This window comes from Branchiostoma floridae, chromosome 4, assembly GCF_000003815.2.
Source record: "Branchiostoma floridae strain S238N-H82 chromosome 4, Bfl_VNyyK, whole genome shotgun sequence".
NCBI lineage: Eukaryota > Metazoa > Chordata > Leptocardii > Amphioxiformes > Branchiostomatidae > Branchiostoma > Branchiostoma floridae.
In genome coordinates this window covers 27,845,932-27,867,617 of record NC_049982.1, presented here as the reverse complement: position 1 = coordinate 27,867,617, position 21,686 = coordinate 27,845,932, and the positions used below count along the sequence as shown (strand labels likewise).

Below are 21,686 nucleotides of genomic sequence, written 5' to 3'. Positions count from 1 at the left end.
ACGAATACAGAATCACAGAAAACACAAGCTTTACTTACAGGCAAGTTTTAGGCAGTTCTCTGATTGGCTGACATCTGTTTACAGGTCTTTTCCTATGGTGCTTTTATTTTTAAAAATAGTACCCCACACAAAAATCTTAAATAGCATAGCCTTAAATCCGAAACATGTTGTTCCATTCAAATACTGGACTATTGAAGCAACACAAAGCGATCATAATTTGATTTCTCACGCAGAGATACTGAAAGTAATAACATCTGCATGGTCAGACATCATACATAAGGCGACTTGTGATAAGATGTGAAAAAAAAATAACCGTTCCTGACTATTGGCCAAAGTCATCTTCTAGTCAAGGTGGATGCAAGTCATTTAGCTTTTAAACGAAAACGAAAGCAAGGCACGCCCTGGACAGGTATTTTGTCACACTTTTAGAAGAAATCAGATGAAGATAGCAAAAGAAAAAGACAGTTGATACATTAAAGATGAATGGCATGTATCGTGCCTTACGCCCTGAAACGCCAGAGGAAAGAAAATCAATGATAAACACCGCTCGGTGTCACACAATGTCCGTAGGTTTTCTTTCCAGACGTGTGATTCGCGTCAAATGGTAGCAAGCTTGGCGCACAGGTGTCAAAGCAAATTTGCCACCCGCCGTGATTTCGCTCCCAACCTCAATCATGGGGATGAAATCAAGGGAGGGGAGAAATCGATGTGACACCGGATGTCAGAAATAACTCGATAAATTGTACTGGACATTTTTATAATGTCAAGGATATAGTCAGGATGTCACTGTGAATCTACGGTTGCCAGATTTTCTGTGGTGGCTCTCAACGGTTAAATAATTATAACACAAGTTCACCTTTATCCGCAGGGTAACTTATATCCGTTGTGTTTACCAACACGGCGTTAAGGGATATTAAGTCGAAGGACGGTTGTTCCAAGTTGTAATATATGTTCGATTGAAACTATCGTCTGTGGACTTGATATCCCCAAAGACCCGTTTACGAAAGCAACGGATATAGGTTACCCTGCAGATAAATGTAATCTAACGTTACTTTAGAGGGGGATAGAGTTACCGGCGGTTTGGTGAAATAGGAAATTGCATGCGAGAGAGACGTAGATAAGGAAGGAGTTTCTTTGAACGAGATTTGTAGGGATATCATGCCTTAGATGTATAGCTTCCTTACACTAACTTCATGATTCACATTTCTTTTACCATTTGGAAACGTTAAACAGACATAGCAAAGTTTGGAGGCAATTCTGTCTTAACAACAACAACAAAATATGAATCAAACATGACATGTACATGGCCAGCATTTTTAAATCACAGCAGTTATACATGCAGACAGACACATAACATAGTAACTCAATTTAACGGAATTAACCGAACCTGTAACCGATCGTCATAATCGAAAATCGCCGACTACCATATGGTGGTGCGCATTAAAAGACTAACAGTGATTTACGTTTTTAGCGGTAAAACTCACAGAACGAACAGATGGTGACCTTACAGAGCTTTAACGAGGACAAGTTTAAAATCATTTTGTAATACCGCATTATTGGGATGGAGATGTCTGACGCAAATGCTATATCGAAAAGGATTTTGACATGGATTTTGATAATCTTCTCAAATGCTATTTGGGAAAAGATGAGATTTAAAACTCCTTCTTGGAAATCACAGTTGCTGATTGTTACCTCTGTGTATATGGAGGTTTTGTTTTTCGGTGTGTTTGTTTGCTTATGCACCCGTAGTAATATGAATATAGTACAGTGGAAGGAAGTGAATTCGGGTGGTAAAGGTAAAAAATGACTCTGACAGGAAGCTGTTGTCGTCTTTGATGTCAAAATGCACCTCCCCCCCTCCCAAGGGTAGACTGAATCACACATGCTTTATACACGTCAGGGACGCTGACAGGAAGTTAGGTCAAAGGTCCCAAAATATATTATCTCGTTTCCTGTCGTAAGGTTTAATTACATCTACATGATTGTATAATGCAAGTCTTTTGCATTATGATAACCAGTTGGAAAAAAATCCAAAAGGGATAATTATCATCATCATGGCATGCATGATCATGAACTAAATAAATGAAACCATTTATAAACACAAACGAAAAAAAATGTACGTAAAACGTTTCTTGTTTGATATTTTGAAGTCGACTGCAAATCAAATTGATTTGAAAACGTGTGAAACTTTGTTTACCTGGTCAATCACACTCATTTCAGTGTCTTCATTGTCACAAAATGTAACCCTTAAATTTTTTGAATAATGTGGCTTAACTCCAGCATTTTGACTTTCACAATAAAATTGAATTTCCTTAAATTTTCAAAGTAGCAGAATTTTCAGTCAGGCTGTCTCAGAACCAAACAGCGACAAGTATCTACATAAAAGACAACCTTTTCTATAACAATGTAACTTAGTTTTGTACGACACGTGTACACTCACGACTATATCAGAAGATTGCAGTACTAGGCTTGCCATCGTACAACGATCGTACAATTACAACTCATATGACGTAGCCAGTAAGGAGTAGATTGTGCCTAGCTTTTAACATTAGATAAGTACTAGAATGCGTTCTATACCGTACTGAAGCCTTTATCAGATTCAAATGACGACCTTATAGCTTGGTAACCATATGGTCCGGCTTAGCGATGTTTTGCCGGCCTTAGTACTACCAAACGTTACGCCTCTGTCTGACAGCTTGTCTTTAAAGTTTCCAGTCGGTATTCAGTCTGTAAGTACTGTCAGGCCATTTACACCTTTGGAAGCCACACCTTTGGAAGCCAAGTAACGTTACATGTATATATTTATTGAAACCAACATCGGGAAACTTTCTCAGCACTCACTAATGAACAGGGTGGGATCAACAACACTCCTAGAACTGTAGAGATATCGTTTGAATTGAGTGAAGATGATTTCAAAATTCGCTGATGTTGATCATGATGTACAGTTACTGTTGAGGTTTTGTATATATTTATCGCCTGAAAGAATGACATCATGGTGTACACTTAATATTGAGGTTTTGTATATATTTATCGCCTGAGAGAATCACATCATGATGTACAGTTATCATGATGTACAGTTACTGTTGAGGTTTTGTATATATTTATCTCCTGAGAGAATTACATCATGATGTACAGTTACTGTTGAGGTTTTGTATATATCTATCACTTCAGAGAATTGTACCCAAGCAAAGCTTTGTAGATGTACATTGTAGGTCTAGAAATGATACATTGCAATTACTAGTATGCAGTGCTAGTAGGTCTAGAAATGATGCATTGCAATTACTATTAATTTGTTTGCACCCATCGTTTTGGTTTTCTGTATTTGCTTTCATTTGGTTTTGCTAGCATGATTAATTGTATGATTTTGACTAATTTCTTTATGATCTGTAGATCATGTTTAGTTTTGTCTAATTTCAGTTTTTGATGTTAAGATTAATTGTAACGTTGTGATGATCACTGAGTTATATTATTTTCACTTGGTTTATTATTGTTCGATGTATAATCTTCATGACCATTTAATTGTATAATGATTTGTAAATTTTGACGGGGGGGGGAGTTTGTATAAGCCACATGGCTTTTTTCTCCCCCCTTGCACGTTCTGTTGTATTCTATAATTTTCTGTATGTATCATTTTTTAAAGTGCAAAAATAAAATAAAATAAAATCAAGGATAATAGTCCAAATCAGACTATACTACATTGTACATATATCATCTACATGGGTGTTGTACTGTAGCCTAAGTGCCAATTATTGTCACCAGCTTTGTATAGCCGAAGTTCTAATTATATATAAGTAACCAACATTGAGATGATATGTGGTTTAAGTGGTATCAAGCACTTCCTTTTTCTTGTTGTTATTCATCAAGTGACTCTGAAATTACTGTGTACAAGCAGCGATGATGAACTCCTAGTCTAGAAGCTTTAACAATAATAATCATTATGATAATGATAACTTTATTGCAAGATCATGCCCAAAATCTAATTGCAAAGTAAGACAGTGGCATACAGTATGTCGTGGTATACAGTATGGTTTTATTAACAAATAAAGAATGAAAATGAAATATATGGATGCGTTATAAGGGATTAATAATATCCTATTCTAAGTCTATGTTAATAATTAATGCATTACGAACTGAATACTTGAAGGTCGTGAAGAGTACATTTTTATATAACCTTAGAAACAGGAAGACGAAGAAGGCAAAAATAGGTCTATAGTGATGAACAGTTTTTTTAAACATTTAAGAATGAAAACAAAATATATGGATACGTTAAAAAAGGGAAATTATATCTATGCTACATCTACTTATTAATAAATATACATGAAGAACTGTATACTTGAAGCCCGTGAAGATTATATTTTTATATGACTTAGGCCATACCAATTTAATTGATTGGTTCACGGATTCGCTCGCTCCTATTTTTTGGAAAATGAAATAAAAAAAAATTACCACTCAGCAAATTTTCACCATTAATGAAACCATTCACCAACTTTCTGGTGTAGCAAATCGGCCTTTATATTATAAGCTCCTTAAAATGTGGGTATTATTATTGCAGCTATATTTTTTATTCATGATGAATGGGACAAACATAAAAATTGACACTACTTTTGTAATTTTCAATGACCAGGTACTGTTATTGTACAGTAATAGTGTTTTTCTACTTTTTTCAAGCTGAAAACTTTTTATTCTTTATGTTTTGGATTAGCCCTTACCTTTACCCGAACCATTTTACAATTTTTATTTTTATTTCGCCCTATCGCTCCAAATTTTTCATGAAAAAATCCGTGAACCAAGAAATTAAATTGGTGTGGCCTTAAGAAGCAGGACTAGAAGGTGAACTGGATACAGCCATGACAATGCTTACCCATTCCACAAGGGCCCATCCAAAGCCCTGGTGGACATCTCAAATGTTAGGGTACCATTTCCAAACTGATGCCCAGTCAGGTAGTTTGATGAAACAAAAAGTATATAAAAACAGCAAAACACATAAAAAGGACAAAAAAGCAAGGCACGATTTCTGTATATTTCGAGTTTGAAAAAAATGGAGCCCCGTCGTGCCCGAAAATAGCATGGTAGCCGCAGGGTGTCCCATGGGCTACTTATAGGTGTCACACCCAAAAAAGAGAAACAGTCTGTAAAAAAACTGTTAGAAGGGGCTGTTTACAAACAGGACCCTGGCATTAGAAATGTGACCTTGCATTACTACGTACTAGGAACTCGTACCTAAGATCAAACCTGGTCGGCCGTCCAACCAACTCCAGCCAAAAGCTTCATTTCTTTCCTACAAATCAAACTGTTTGTACTCAGGGCTCGAAATGCTGGGTGCTTGTGCACCCAGGTGCACCCAAAATTGGAACTGTGCACCCAATTTTTTTCTCTGGGTGCACAGGCTGCACCCAAATATTTTCATAGGCTTATGTATGTAAAGATATATGTAAAAATATTTTCATAGGCTTATGTATGTAAAGATAAGTATACTAGTATACATCATATCCTTGACATCTAAGTGTTAGAAAGATAATAAAAATGTCTGTCATGGTACTTGTTTAAGAATTTGATAGCTTGTAACTAAGTTTTATTATTAGGTTATTACTTGAACTTAAGTAGTGCACCCAAAAATTTTTTGGTGCACCCAATTTTTCAAGCTGGGTGCACCGGTGCACCTAATCCCAAAAATGAATTTAGAGCCCTGGTACTTTTCAGCATGGTTGACTAGAGCTGCTTATCATGTTCTGTCACATCCAACAGATGTAGAAGATAAGCTCTTTCCTCAATAGGAGAAAAAAAAACATTTATAAAAGAGACTGTGACATCAACAGACGATTATTTTTACCACTACATGAAACACAGGAAATTGTTTCTGACAGCTAGAGGTGATCTCTTCTACGACTCGCTTCACGTCAGAAGAACATCTGGTAATGTCAGTCCAAGGCAACACAATACGAGCATTTCAGTTTTTGACATCACCTATACCATTACAACGTGCGTCTATAAAACATAGGAAGATGGCAGTTATGATTTTTGGCCCAACTTTGGCATCAAGGTGTAGTTTTTTTTATGATAAAGTTTGCATGCTACATTGAAAAAAAAAATCACAATTTCAGGCCATAAATTCTGCCAATTTGTGAATTCCACAAGGCAATTTGGCATAGTCCAGCAAGAAATATTCCTTATAATGTTGCCATATGTGATTCCTTAGAGCATCCCTCTACGAATGGCAACAATCAGCATCAGCCATCACATTCGTCAAACTGAGTGAAGAGAACACATTAGCTGAATTTCCAAATGTGCTGCTTTCTTTACTCTGCCGCTGATTAATGTGACCAACAAAACTCTCCAACATCACACACAGCTAAATAAGAATGGAATGTAACATTACATGTAGTTCACCTTTATCCGTGGGGTCACATATCCTTTGTTTTTAAAACTGGGTATTAAGGGATATCAAGTTGATATACCAACAGTGGCTTCAAACTGTAATAATTTCAAAATATTGCAGTTTCAAAACACCCTCTATCAATTTCATATCGCTAAACACCCTCTTTTAAAAGCAACGGATATAGGTTTCCCCATGGACAAAGGTGACTTTGTGATTATTGAAACCCCCGTTGTTTGGAGAGCCTAATAGTTGACATATCCTTTTCCTCAAAAATCATATTTTACATTGTTAGAGTTATACACCTCTAGTCTATCACACTCACAACCATCATGTAAATGATAATTCTTCAGTTAAAAGGCTTGTCACAACAAGGGATGAAAAAAAAGTGAATCCTGAATGCAATGCCAAACAAGGAACCAAATTTAACCAAGAACAAGCCTACATGGCTGTGTCCATCCAAAGGACTTTCAAGACGGTTAAACCCGTGTCTGGATCGTACTGAGCTTGTACTTTCTTAGGCCTGTTTTTGCCATTAACGTTACCTAACTTTGCACGTGCTAGTTCCGCAAATGATTCATTTAAATGCATAGCATCCAGGTGCAGGGTGGCTAGAGAACGTATCCTATCAGATCCTGCAAAAAACAGACAGACAGAAATGGCTGGGTTAAAATTAGAAATCAAATTCCCTGTGAAGTTGAGGAACCTGAGTTTGGAGAAAGGGGATCGCAGAATGAATCTCATCCGGCTAAGAAAGTCTTCTTCGAAGCACTCCGGACAACCGCTCAAGTCCAGCCATTCAATCTGTGGTGCCACTCCTCTCACCAAAAGGCACAGGTGGTTAAATCTTGACATACCACATATGCTGAGTTCTCGCAGGGTGTCAGCATGTCGGGATTCGTACAAGAACAGAACATCTATTGAAACGAGTCTGCAGTGGGAGACGTTCAGGTGCTCCAGGTGTCCCGGCATGTTTTGTAGTAGCTGCCGCAGCTGCCCCATCACCCGCAGACCGTTCAGGTTCAGCCTACGTAGTGCCGGCAGGTGGGACAGGACTTCTCCCAGCACCTGGAATAGGGGCGAAGGGTTTTTGATTTTATGATTTTTGAACTTTTTTTGAAATGCAATGCAATGATTCTGATAAAGTAATAAGACTGTCTATTGAAGCAAAGAAAATTTTTAAAAAAGATGGACAATCATTTCGTAACTCCTCTGTGCATCAAGTTTGGAGGTGTTCAAAGTCAAAGTCAAAGTACCTTCCCGCGCTTGATGGCACATAAGGGCGGCGCCCATCTCCGTTTCAGTAGCCCTGAACCACACAACTTTGTGAAATCACTACAACAGGGGGCTAGTCCACTGGTAGTGGGGTGTGTTCAACTTCCATACTCTTTCCCGAATGCTGAGTGCTAAAGCAGAGAAAGCAGCATGTGTAATTTTTAAAGTTTTTGGTATGACTCGGTCGGGAATCAAACTCGCAACCTACTGAATGCAAGGCAAACACTCTACCCTCTCTGCCACTGCAACGGTTTTTGTGGTGTTAGGAGTTTGTAAAAGTCCGTTTTTTGCAATATGGTGATTCTGGAATTGCCCTTCTTTCAATATTTGTAAATTGATTTTTTGAGAGTTCCAGATAATCATGGTGATGTGCCTTTCCCAAGGGCCCAAGACTGGTGGCACATGAACTGATTTGAACCAGAACCTCTGGGTTATGTACTGTAACACACACAGCTGCTTCACACAAAGCCCCTGGACACATCATGCCTTTAAACACAGATGGTTAACAATAACAAACAGCTCTTTCACACACTGCCCCTTCACATAAAGCCCATTCACATACAGTTCTTTAAAACACAGATCCTTCACACACAGCTTCTTTGCTGAGCACAAACAGCACCTAGTGCTGTAGCAGCCTTTGTACCATTGGGATTTCATAGATCTGAGTAGCCTGACCTGATAGCCAGCCCAGGTAGCCAGCCCAGGTAGACAGCCCAGCCTTTTCCATAAACCCTACAAATTTTGTGCTAGCATGGATTTAGTTTACTGTCGTACATGTAGTACAGACTACTTTAAGGGGTATGTACACCCTGGGATTAGCATTTAAGATGGGCTATTTTTCACAGTCCCGTGGACTCCCATATTGGTCTTGGGGTGTATTTTACCACAAACTGTATCTTTTTGTAAGATCAAGAACCTTCCCCTACCTGGAAGTCTGCCGGTTCCAGTGGCTTGGCAAAGTTGGGGAGGCTGAGTGCTGAGAGGTTTGGGAACTTTCCTCCCCCGAGAAGGGTAGCGAACGAGTCAGCTGTTTCGAATGTGTCAGACTTCAACTCTAGCCCAGTCAGGACCTGGAAAAACAGAGGCACATGTTGTATTCAAGATGTGCTTCTATCCAAGTTCTGCTTCAAAACAAAACCTGGATATTTTATTTATCTAGCATGTCATCAGTTAAGCTTGCCCAAAGTAGTGACCCTACCCCATGTAGTGTCCATACTCCCAGTTTAGTCCGCACTCCCTGTAGTGCCCGTATCGACAGTAGTGTCCTTACCCTATGTGTACCATCCATACTACCAGTTTTGTTCGCACTCACAGTAGTGTCTGTATCGACAGTAGTGTCCCTACCCTATGTGTACCATCCATACTCCCAGTTTTGTCCGCACTCCCTGTAGTGTCCGTATCAACAGTAGTGCCCCTACCCTATGTGACCATCCATACTACCAGTTTTGTTCGCACTCACAGTAGTGTCCGTATCGACAGTAGTGTCCCTACCCTATGTGTACCATCCATACTCCCAGTGTTGTCCACACTCCCTGCAGTGTCCGTATCGACAGTAGTGTCCTTACCCTATGTGTACCATCCATACTCCCAGTGTTGTCCACACTCCCTGTAGTGTCCGTATCGACAGTAGTGTCCCTACCCTATGTGTACCATCCATACTCCCAGTGTTGTCCACACTCCCTGCAGTGTCCGTATCGACAGTAGTGTCCCTACCCTATGTGTACCATCCATACTCCCAGTGTTGTCCACACTCCCTGCAGTGTCCGTATCGACAGTAGTGTCCTTACCCTATGTGTACCATCCATACTCCCAGTGTTGTCCACACTCCCTGCAGTGTCCGTATCGACAGTAGTGTCCTTACCCTATGTGTACCATCCATACTCCCAGTGTTGTCCACACTCCCTGTAGTGTCCGTATCGACAGTAGTGTCCTTACCCTATGTGTACCATCCATATAACTCCCAGTGTTGTCCACACTCCCTGTAGTGTCCGTATCGACAGAAGTGTCCTTACCCTATGTGTACCATCCATACTCCCAGTGTTGTCCACACTCCCTGTAGTGTCTGTGCTTCCTGTAGTGCTTAAACCCCCAGAAGTGTCAGAGATAACCCCTGTAGTGTCTGCACCCTTGAAGTAGCGTAAGCAGTATAATAAGTGTCTCTGCACCCTGAGTATTGTATATGCATTATAAGTGTCTGTACATGTCTTTGTATACAGTTCCATATTCCATGGTGTTCATACATCAGTACCAACAGTTGAGTCTGTAGGCCCAGGAGTATTCGTATTCCCAGCAGTGTCTGAACTTTCCATAGTGTCAACAGCCCAGGATGCGTCCATACCCAGGGTAGCTTCCATACATATAGTATATGGCAACCCAAGTAGTGTCCCAATGTAAAGTCCTGACCCAAAGTAGTGCCCGTACCCCCAGTATAGTGACTACATACCTTCTGTAGTTTCCATAGCCCCCGGATCATTAACCCTGTAGTTAACATACCTGCTAGTTGTTAGTGTCCATGTGTCCATACACCAAATAATGTCTGTCAGGTGACTGTGACGCAAATGGTGTCCATACCCTAAGTAGTGTTTCTATCACTTCTCTGAGTGTTTGTACCCCCTGTAATGTCTGTGCCACTGTAGTGTCCATATGCCCTGTAGTGTCAGTACTCTCTGTAGTGTCAGTACCCCTGGGTAGTATCCATTACCCGTAGCATTGTCAGTATCCCCAGTCGTAGTGTCCAATACATCCAATAGTGTTGGTACCCCAGTAGTGTCCATAGCTCAGTAATGTCTTTCCACCAGTAGTGTCTGTACCCCCATGCAGTAGTATCCATACCCCCAATAGTGTCTGTACCCCCAGTAGTATCCATACCCCCATAAGTGTCTGTACCCCCAGTAGTATCCATACCCCCAATAGCGTCTGTACCCGCAGTAGTATCCATTCCCCCAATAGTGTCTGTACCCCCAGTAGTATCCATACCCCCATAAGTGTCTGTACCCCCAGTAGTATCCATACCCCCAATAGCGTCTGTACCCGCAGTAGTATCCATTCCCCCAATAGTGTCTGTACCCCCATGCAGTAGTATCCATACCCCCATAAGTGTCTGTACCCCCAGTAGTATCCATACCCCCAGTAGTATCCATACCCCCATAAGTGTCTGTACCCCCAGTAGTATCCATACCCCCAATAGCGTCTGTACCCCCAGTAGTATCCATACCCCCAATAGTGTCTGTGCCCCCATGCAGTAGTATCCATACCACCATAAGTGTCTGTACCCCTAGTAGTGTTCTATACCACTGTTAGTGTTACATCATCATCATGTTACGCTGACCTGTGGCTCCAGTCTTCTCCCCAGTCTCTCCAGTGTACTACCCAGGGACACTGTGACTACTCTAAAGGGGTGGAGCTTTATCCCCCTTTCCTCGGGTGACAGCGACTTCGCTACCTTGCCTTCCTCCATGAGACAGTCCTCTGTCCACATGTTCAGGTACACATGAAGATCTGAAACCATGACAACATTGTTGTGTTATCTGAGTAACATGTTAAGCTAGGGCAGCACCTCTTTATCCTTTGTATTAGTTCAGCCAAATTATTTACATATCAAGCAGCTCAGATTCTTTAGTAATATCACATTGGACTTCTATTTCTTTGTGTTGGGATTCAAGACTGAACATATGTTATGTCTTCCTCTCTACTAATAATCCTGAATTAAAGCTTCATTCCAATCAACTTTCATTCTATAATGTCAAGTATAAGATTAGTCAAGACCACCAACAGGTCATCAACAAACATTTCTTACTATATCGAATGCATTGACCTCAAATAAAGTATTCACCTGACTTTGGAAAAAACTTTTTAAAATGTTTAAAAAGTGCTAAATTCAATATAATTGAGAAAATACAGAAATGCCACACCCTCACCTTTTGTACGCTGCTGTCTGTGGGACTGTAAGGAGGCCTCCACAAAGCTGACAGTCGCCTCTCGATCTACATGTGTGAGATTTGCAATGTCAGTCTTATTTCTTCACTTACAATACATACGGGTTAAACAATCTCTGGCTATAACTTTCATGCTCAGAGTCCCACTCTAATATAGAACAATCCCTCCAATCCAGTATGCCTTACATTTAACACCACAAACAGTTCTAATGAGGTCTACATGGGGCAAGGACCTTGTGTGATGCTCTAGATATGCATGATGTGTTCTGTCTGTGTAATTGTAAATAAATACAAAGAAATTCCTCAGTGTTAACCAGTTTTCTCAAGTTGTTTTGCTCATTTCAATTAAAGATCAAAGAAATTTCTAATTTCTAGTTTTTTATTTGCAAGCTCGCATCAGTTTTGGGGTTCCGATCTTTGGATGCCAACATAAAATCAAATCTACATAGCCTTTAATGAACATACTTGGCAGGGCTTCTCTCAAATCCACCACTTGTAAAGCTCCACTCTGACAGTTGAGTAAGCTGTGAGCGATGATTTTGGCCCGCCCAGACTCCCAGTTCAGCAGGTCCTGTACACGATGTCTGTGCTGAGATCCCAGGATCTCGCTGAAATCCAGTGATCTCTCCGGCCAGTTGGAGATCAAGTCTCGGATACACAGGTGGTGGGATCTCAGCAGGGCTTCCCTGAAGCAAAAGAAATGTAACATCATAACGTTAACAATAAATAACTGGGATCTGTCTGTGCTGAGATCCCAGGATCTCGCTGAAATCCAGAGATCTCTCCGGCCAGTTGGAGATCAAGTCTCAGATACACAGGTGGTGGGATCTCAGCAGGGCTTCCCTGAAGCAAAAGAAATGTAACATCATAACGTTAACAATAAATAACTGGGATCTGTCTGTGCTGAGATCCCAGGATCTCGCTGAAATCCAGAGATCTCTCCGGCCAGTTGGAGATCAAGTCTCAGATACACAGGTGGTGGGATCTCAGCAGGGCTTCTCTGAAGCAAAAAAATGTACATCATACATGTAACGTTAACAATAGATAACTAGGATCTGTCTGTGCTGAGATCCCAGGATCTCGCTGAAATCCAGCGATCTCTCCGGCCAGTTGGAGATCAAGTCTCGGATACACAGGTGGTGGGATCTCAGGAGGGCTTCTCTGAAGCAAAAAAATGTACATCATAACGTTAACAATAAATAACTGGGATCTGCCTGAGTGTGCTGAGATCCCAGGATCTCGCTGAAATCCAACGATCTCTCCGGCCAGTTGGAGATCAAGTCTCGGATACACAGGTGGTGGGATCTCAGAAGGGCTTCTCTGAAGCAAAAAAATGTACACCATAACGTTAACAAGAAATATTGGTACTGCAAGAGCACAAATTCTTAAGACTAATGACAAGAGTTCGGAGATCTCACCACACTGAAATGTCTTTCTTCAGTTTCCAATGTACTAAGTATATCTTCCATGAATACTGTTTCATAAGGTTGGTATGGCCCAGTCAGAATAAAGAGACTCTTTTCACGCAACCAAAACTTTCTTTCATGGACGAATCAATCATGATTGCCCTGAAGAAGGTCGACAGATGGTCATCGAAACGTTGGTGAAAATTAAGTCATAGTAAAATGAAGTCTCTATTAAACTTTAACGTTACGTTCTTGTTTATGAGATCATCAATTATTAGATTTAGAAATAAATTTTGATGAAGTATCCATTTATCATTATTCCTGTCAGTCTACAGTAAACGCGACTAGAACAAGCTAGGGGAAATGCAATCCACGAAAACTAGTACGAAACTACGAAAACCTAACAGACCAAATAACACGTCCCGTAAATCAATAATTTTCCATTAATCCTTATATCAAATGATATATTTCTGATTAATGGTCCTTTTTATACTGCCTAAGAACTAAGTGTACGTCTTGCCACTGCAATGAGTGCAATGTAGTGTCTGCAAGGACGTTAAAAACGCATACAAGTAGTGTCAGTGAGTCACACAAAATTTGAAAACAACTTTAACCAGTGAGACTAAAAGAAGAGTTACACTCAGAGTAGGGTAGAGTAGAGTATAGAGTGGGGAGTGGGACAAATTTAGGACATCTCAATGTTCTATGTTCTGTAAGAATCGCAAAACTACCAAGGTCACAGGTAAATTTCTCATCACTCGGTTTCCAGTGATGAAGTCGCGTTGTCACTCAGGCTTACCAGAATATTTATCGTCACTTTAAGTTTTCCAGTGATGAGGAAACTTCAGCTGGTAAACCAGTGACGACAAATATTCAGTTTAGTGAAGAAAAAGGAATCATCGTTTCAGTTGAGGGGATTTGAAAGTTAGCAATTAAAGTTATACTATCGTCGCCTCTGCAAGTCCCTACACTCACGAATCAAATCTACACAGTAACACGGCTATGGCGATATGTGAATTAGGGTGTTTTTGTTGCATATCGAACTCATCACTGGAACGCTCTAGTGCTATTACAACGTGGTCACTGGAAGCCCAGTGCCAAAATAATTTCATCACTCGGTGTCCAGTGACGAAGAGTCACTGATCACTGGAAAACCCAGTGAGGAACCGGTGACCTCGATGGTTCCGCACTCGGTTCCCAGTGATGAATGGCGTTCCTCACTGGGGCAAAACTACCGAAGTCACGGGTAAATTTCTCATCACTCGGTATCCAGTGATGAAGTCGCGTCGTCACTGGCTTATCAGTGGGGTATATTTATCGTCACTAGTTTTCCAGTGATGAGGAAACTTCAGCTGGTAAACCAGTGACGACAAATATTCAGTTTACTGAAGGAAAAGGAATCATCGTTTCAGTTGAGGGGATTTGAAAGTTAGCACTTAAAGTTATACTAGCGTCACCTCTGCAAGTCCCCACACTCCCGGACCAAATCTAACAGTAACAAGCCGCTATGGCGACATGTGAATTAGGGTGTTTTTGTTGCATATCGAAGTCAGCATTGGAACGTTCTAGTGCTTATAGAACGTGGTCACTGGAAGGAGGGCCCCAATGGGGGGTCCCGACAACGCTCTACGCTAAATTCGGGGGACCGGCTACGTAATACGCTAAATTCAGGAAGCTTCTTTACGCTCTACGCTAAATTACGAATTGCATTATGCAAATCTTAACCGTCTTTTGGCTGAACTTTTACACCAATGCGATATTTATTTAGCTTCCAATAAGCTCTAATGATACTTGATGCAAAATGTCGAACCAAAACTCCCCATCGCCGACGGCAGAACACATGAGGAGATCTAAACAAAACTGACAATTCCATCAACAAGATTCAAACTTTACTAAGATGATATAAAAGCACCCGTCTTTATGGCTAGAGGCAGCAACAGCAAATTTCTTATTGACGTAATTTTCAGCACTCGAAGCGCCGAAAGCGGAGGCGCAACAATCCTAGGGGCGTCCGGGGCCGGGGAATGCTCCCCCGGGAAAATTGTGAAATCTTGACCCTCTAAAAACGCTATATCCTGCATTTTGACAGACACATTTTGCTGATAGACTAAGCTAATTTGAATAGTATTTCTATTAGAAATTCACATATTTTGACTTGAGGGCGACGCCCCCAAACATACTTTTCAAGATTTCGAGCACCGAAAGCATAAGCCATCGTAAGGTTGTCGGGGAAATTTTGAAATCTGGACCCTCTGAATCGCCATTTCCTGCACTTTGAGGGACAAGTTTGCTGTCATTTCTGTCAGAGAAAAGATTTTTGATGGCAACGAGCGCCGGAGGCGCAAGCCATCGCAAAGGCTGTCTAGAGAAAAATCGAAATCTTGACTATCTGAAACATCATTTTGCTTGTAAACTAAACTAATCTAAGTTCAATAATGAAATTTCTAGTTAAAAAGATTTCTGGGTGGCGATGCTTCCGCAAGATATTTTCACCATGTCCAGTGCCCAAATGGGCGAGCTATCGCAAGGAAGGTCCGGCGAAATTTTGAAATCTGGACCCTTTGAAACGCAATTTCCTGCATTTTCACGGGCAAAGTTTGCCGGTTAACTGGTTAGATTGAATGAAATTTTGATTACGCTTTACGAACAATTTATATGAATTACGTTTTACGGTAAAATCCGGTTAGCTTCTACGTAATACGTTGAATTAAAGAGGCCAATATCGCTCGACGCAAAATGCACCGACAACGCTCTACGTTGAATTCGAGCGGTCTCTCTACGTAGTACGTAGAATTAAAACCGCCGATTACGCTCTACGGAAAAGGGCATTGGGGCCCTCTGGAAGCCCAGTGCCGAAATAATTTCATCACTCGGTGTCCAGTGCCGAAGAGTCACCGATCACTGGAAAACCCAGTGAGGAACCGGTGACCTCGGTGGTTCCGCACTCGGTTCCCAGTGACGAATGACGTTCATCACTGGGCCCCGAGTGACGAGCGGAGTTCATCACTGGGTCCCGAGTGACGAGCGGAGTTCATCACTGGAAACCGAGTGACGAGTCAATGTTCATCACTGGAATTCCAGTGCCGAGAGAGCTTCATCACTGGAACAAAGCAATTCATCACTGGTAAACCAGTGACGAACTTTCTTCGTCACTGGGCATCCAGTGACGACGCCATTTTGAATATACGTTCGTCACTGGACGCCCAGTGAGGAACCCGTGACTTTCGTAGCCTTGCCTCACTGGGCCCCAAGTGACGAGCAGAGTTCATCACTGGGTCCCGAGTGACGAGCGGAGTTCATCACTGGAAACCGAGTGACGAGTCAAGGTTCATCACTGGAATTCCAGTGCCGAGAGAGCTTCATCACTGGAACAAACGAAGCAATTCATCACTGGGAAACCAGTGACGAACTTTCGTCGTCACTGGGCGTCCAGTGACGACGCCATTTTGAATATACGTTCGTCACTGGACGCCCAGTGAGGAACCCGTGACTTTCGTAGCCTTGCAAGAATCTTGCAGCACATGCATGGACTTGCGTTCCAAAGGTGATAAAAAGTTTAAGTTGTTCCTAAGCCCCCCACCCCACCACAATGACCTACTTCAACAACTTGATCAACAGCACGCGGGGCACGGTTTTCACAGCTGTCTGCATGAGAGACTGGTACTTCGCGAGAGCAGCTACAGACAGTTCCAGAAGAGTAGAATAAGTCTCTTTTCCACCTCGGCAATCTGGAGCGGGAGTAAACGCGGTCGAGCTTTCAAGGACGAGCCCGAAAACTGCCGAGTTTTTGACTTGAAAGTCTTTGGCGTCGAAAGGCCTCCTGTCGGCCATGTTTGATGCTCAGTTCTACTTAGGTTCGCGAGGTGGCGCTAATGAATGGGCGAGTCCACTTGCACTTGCAGAAACAGAATTTTTCATCAATCAGTGACTAGTTTCGACAGATAAGCAAACATACCTCCAAATTTTCGATGACTGTCAGTCCATCTTGCTCACGGAGTGATCTAGTCCTTGTGAGAGTTGCGAGAACTAGGTCGAGACTTGCGTCTTGCGTGGATCTTCTGCCCCTCACCCCGCGAGCACGTCACCGGAACGTACTGCGCCTGCGCGAACCCTGGTGTTTTGGGGCTTGGTTTGGTCAACGTTGCATTGAAATCCCGCTTGTTGCACAGTATATGTTAGAGACATGGTTTCATGTAAAACGTACACGGGATTTTACCCTTATATACGCACGTACTTTCTTAAATGCGTCCCTTTAGTAAACCGGGGGTTTAGCAAGGTTTAGCATGTCTATACTTTTCGCGCAGGCGCAGTATGTTCCGGTGACGTGCTCACCCCGCGTCCTTGCGAAGTTACCTAGTTCTCGCAACTCTCGCGAGATCTAGGTAACTCCGTGAGCAAGATGAACTGACAGTTATCGAAAATTTGGAGGTATGTTTGCTTATCTGTCGAAACTAGTCACTGATTGATGAAAAATTCTATCAACTATTTACATACGTGACTGATGAATCTCTTCAACGTTAGCCGTCTTACGCTTTGAAAGAGATGCCTGAAAGCGTCACATAAGAGGCGAAGCTAGGACGTCATAGTCACCAAATGTAATTTTTGGAGAAGAAGTAAAGAATATTAACGGGAGGGGGCCATACTCCGACACCCGTTCTAAGTGGATGCGCATGGCTTTTGTCAATGTGCATTTTACAGTGAACTCATCAAAAACAAGTTAAGATCTTGTATGCATCCATATAACTGTTATTGAAGCTGTACAGATATATATTTCATTTAACAGTAGCGTTCCGCACTGTACGTTGACAGCGCACGAAACTTACCGCAGGTTTTCGGCTTGCGTCCTAGCAGAACGTTCCAACACAAAAAAGGGGTCCAAACTCCGACATAGTAACAACCAGACCATTGCCGTGCATTTTTAAACAACTTATGCAAATAGAATAGCACTAAAAGTCTTCTTTATATTTTTTTTGTACCAAATATGGGTCATATTTTGTATTACGCGACTTATTCAAATACGGTGTGTTAAAACGTTTATCTCTCACGGTGAGACCAACTTGCCGCAAAACGGCAGCGCATTGTTACGTTGGACTGTGACGGCAGTTTCGCTTTTCGGCTTCCTTGGTTGCCTTTTCATCCTGTCTTTTGGCAGCAGCAACGGCTACAGGATTTTTTAGTCGGTAGAGATCGATTTTTCTTGAATGTTTGTCGCTCTACGGACGGGTTGACTGAGTTCAACGTGTTGAGCATCGCTCGCCCGCCTGCGTGCGTGATAGTAAAATGGCGGGGCCCCGACTGGGTGAACATTGTGGCATCATTTTAGCTCCGTTTATCCAAGCCAGTTAAAGGCAGAACAGAACACAGGTATTATTTTTCGGAAGGCTAATAAACATCATTTCTATGTGTGGTGATATTTTTTCACATGTCGTATTTTGCGAAGAATAATTCAAGAGTTTCCCGGGCCATGGTCTCGATACGTTCGCTCGTCAACTTGCACGGAAGGCGTCAAACTTGTGCAAGTTTTTCAATCGTTATCTGTGGGACTTGCTAACTTCGACACATACCCCGCCTTTGTAGTTATTTACAACAAGGTTTAGTCTACAGCTAGTGTACTTCTCATGTGCAGGCATCTATGCATTTCTCCGCAACAATGATTTTTAAAACCTGTCGAACTTTGGACCCCTGTCGAAGTATGGCCCCCTCCCGTTACATTTACTAAGCTGCGCAAATGAAGTAATTAACCATAAGTAATTGACCATATTAAATATTTTTTGCAATCTAGGGATGATCTATGGCTCAGTTTGAGTTTTGGACCATGGCCACGCTTTGGAAATCATCGAATGAAAGATCGTTATTGTACATGTATGCTCCAACAAGCTAAGTACAGGTCGTAACGATAAGGCACAATTTCATCTACAGAGACTACTATGTGCTAATATGCACAGGCCCAACTTCTTCTCGCTTCTTAAGACAGTTGTCGACATAAGGGCAGATGTAATCAATAATACAGGATTTATCTAGTTGCATAAAGAATATCAATTTGTCCTTACTATTTATACATGTATAACGGAAATTAACATATCTTGCATGCAATCGAAGAGGACGTTTCTTTTGTTGGTGTACAAAGTGCAGTCCATATTAAAGTGATACTCATCCTCTATCTTATTTAGGTTGTAATATTGGCAGATTCTTTGCTCAGGATGAATGTGGCTATATCTGCCCTTTTCAATATGGAGTTTGTGTGAACTAATCCGAAGTTTTGTTATAGCTGTTCTGTGTATATTTTTAAGTATTTCTCCTCGCTGTAAGTAGTCTTAAGTAATTTGTATATTCGTCATCATCAAAAGATGATGATAAGCTGCGAGGTACGTCCAACGACCAGACAATAGCTTCGCCACTGCAAACTTTACTCATGCTTAGGGGTGGGTACCGGTACAGAAGATTCAGGTCCAGGTCCGGTTCAGATCCAGAGAATCAGGTCCAGGTCCGGACCTGAACCTCGACCTGATTCAGTATGACCCATACCAATGGTTCATTTCACTGCAAAGAAATCTGTTTGGGGAAGTATCAGACTCGCACTCGCGTTTTAAAATCCTACAATGCTAACTAGTTAACTGCACCTGTACAGTGTACTGTAATACTTCGCAAAAATGACTATAAACTCTATCTACTATACTTCACTCTGACTTGTTTTTTTCTTCCACTTGCATGCAAGCGCCAAAACGTGTGAATGCCTGATCAAATAATCTGTTAATTTCCTAATAGGTCCAACATCCGGTCTACCAAATTTTTTCAGGTCCGTTTTTTTTGTACCGGTACACTGTATCAGTACCTACTCACGCTGCTTTGCTATATTGCTACTTGCGGGCGTCAGAAATACAAACAAGCAAACAAAACCTTGCAAAGCAAATCTTGTAATCGGCTCTGAGAAAGTTAAACAAGTAACCGAGGCAGTCCTCTTGGGCTAATATATGGACCCGTCTCTCTCTTGGAATCTTCATACCAAACGTTAACATATTATAACAAAACTCTCAACAAACTTAGCCTATGTTAGAAGATACGCTTGTTAATGTTACAGTTATATATACCTGATGATGTGTGTATTAGTCATGAACGTACAGTCCAATTTGTATTAGCGGCCACATTTGCAGAGCAGCCACCTGGCCATAATGGCCACTTTTTGTTTGTCCCTTGGATTCATAATGATTAAGAAATAGGCTTTGCGGCCACCTGTCCAACGCGGCCACGGCCACACGATTTCCGGTCCCGTTGATACAGAAACGCTGCCTATTGCAACCATACTGCAGCCTTATGTCACCCTGCACCGAGTTTGAAATTGTAGTTTGTGAGGATTTGGAGTTCCTGACAGGGTCATTTTGGCGGTAACAGAAGGTATGCGTGCCTTGAGCATTAAAGTGCAAGTCTTTGTCGGTGAATTTACCGATCGAGACAATGTTACTTGGTGAGAAAGATAAGTGGAAACTGAAATCATGTGTAGCTTACTCATGGTCAATTGATCAACATTTTCTATGTAGTGGCCACCTGTCTATAATGACCATATTTCTCCAGTCCCTTGAGTGGCCGCTATAGACAGGTTTGACTGCATCAGTGATGCACATACAAAGATTCTTTCATCTTGCAGTGTGACAACTAGTAGTACTTGTTCCATCAACTTTACTTCTAGCCTCCGCCAAGTCTTCATGCGAGGGTGTGGGGGTCGTAGAATTCGGGGAAAAATCGGGAAATTGGCCAAGCGAGTCAGTCCATCTAATTATAAGGTTCATATTCCCCTTCGGCTGCGCGGCCGGCCATCTCCACTGGTTGCAAAACACTCATGGCAAATTATTCTCCCTATAATAGCCAGCGTGGTCAGTCTGGTAGAGGCTACCTTACTTCCATAATTTGTTACTTGTCTGTGACTAAGACATGAATCCGTTCCAAAGGCAACCTGACACTAAGAATGAAGTTGCCGCCTTTCCCAAAGACGCAGAGACGAGTTTTCCCGTGCACTGGACAGGGGAGTACTCCAGAGACAGACAGAATATAACTACAATGATGCTGGTTCTGCTCACTTCATCTCAACTCAAGTTCTCTCCGCTATTGCCCTCCAGACAGACAGCTGGACATTGGTCTACTCAAACTGTAAAACATAAGTTACTTCATCTCACATTGTCACCGGGTTCGTTAATAGTTCACGCAAGACAGGTATGTTAGGTTGTCTGACATGTGTGCTGTTTAGCGGTAAGGACAGACACAGGTGTGCATTTGTGTCTTCGTTTTCAAGTGTCTGTGTATGTATGAATAAAAAGTGTCAATCAATAGGAACAGCTGACCTGCTTTTATTATATGAGCAACTGGTCTTATAAGTAAGAAACTAATAAGGCAAAAAAAACTTAAAAGGTTATAAGTGAGACCCTCTCCTATAGCATCTCTATGTTGTTGGATCAAAGGTGTCGCCTGGCAATGTTCTCTAGAACCGCAACAGTTCTGCGCAGGGCGTACTTACGCTCGATTTTTAAGAAAAAAAAACACCTATATACTTAGCCGAACACAAACGGATTTCCGTGGTATGACCTGAGGAGGCTTTGCAACCAAACGAGGCCTGTAGATCACTTCGAGTCGTTGTTGTAGTAAACATTGCTAGGGGACGCTTTTGATCCATGAATTGAAGAACTGAATGAGGCTTCTTTGACAGCA

At 41.8% G+C, this 21,686-nt stretch overlaps 1 protein-coding gene across 1 annotated transcript; it reads right to left on the bottom strand.

The window, feature by feature from the left end:
• Window positions 1-6,619: 6,619 nt before the first annotated feature.
• Window positions 6,620-16,860, bottom strand: LOC118414961 (leucine-rich repeat-containing protein 14-like). The gene is made up of 6 exons (XM_035819305.1): window positions 16,588-16,860; window positions 12,049-12,269; window positions 11,566-11,631; window positions 10,977-11,146; window positions 8,575-8,718; window positions 6,620-7,441 (listed from the first exon to the last, which is right to left on the bottom strand). The coding sequence occupies exons 1-6, from the start codon at window positions 16,818-16,820 to the stop codon at window positions 6,815-6,817; spliced, it is 1,461 nt and encodes a 486-aa protein (XP_035675198.1). The 5' UTR covers window positions 16,821-16,860; the 3' UTR covers window positions 6,620-6,814.
• Between the last annotated feature and the right edge of the window lie 4,826 nt (window positions 16,861-21,686).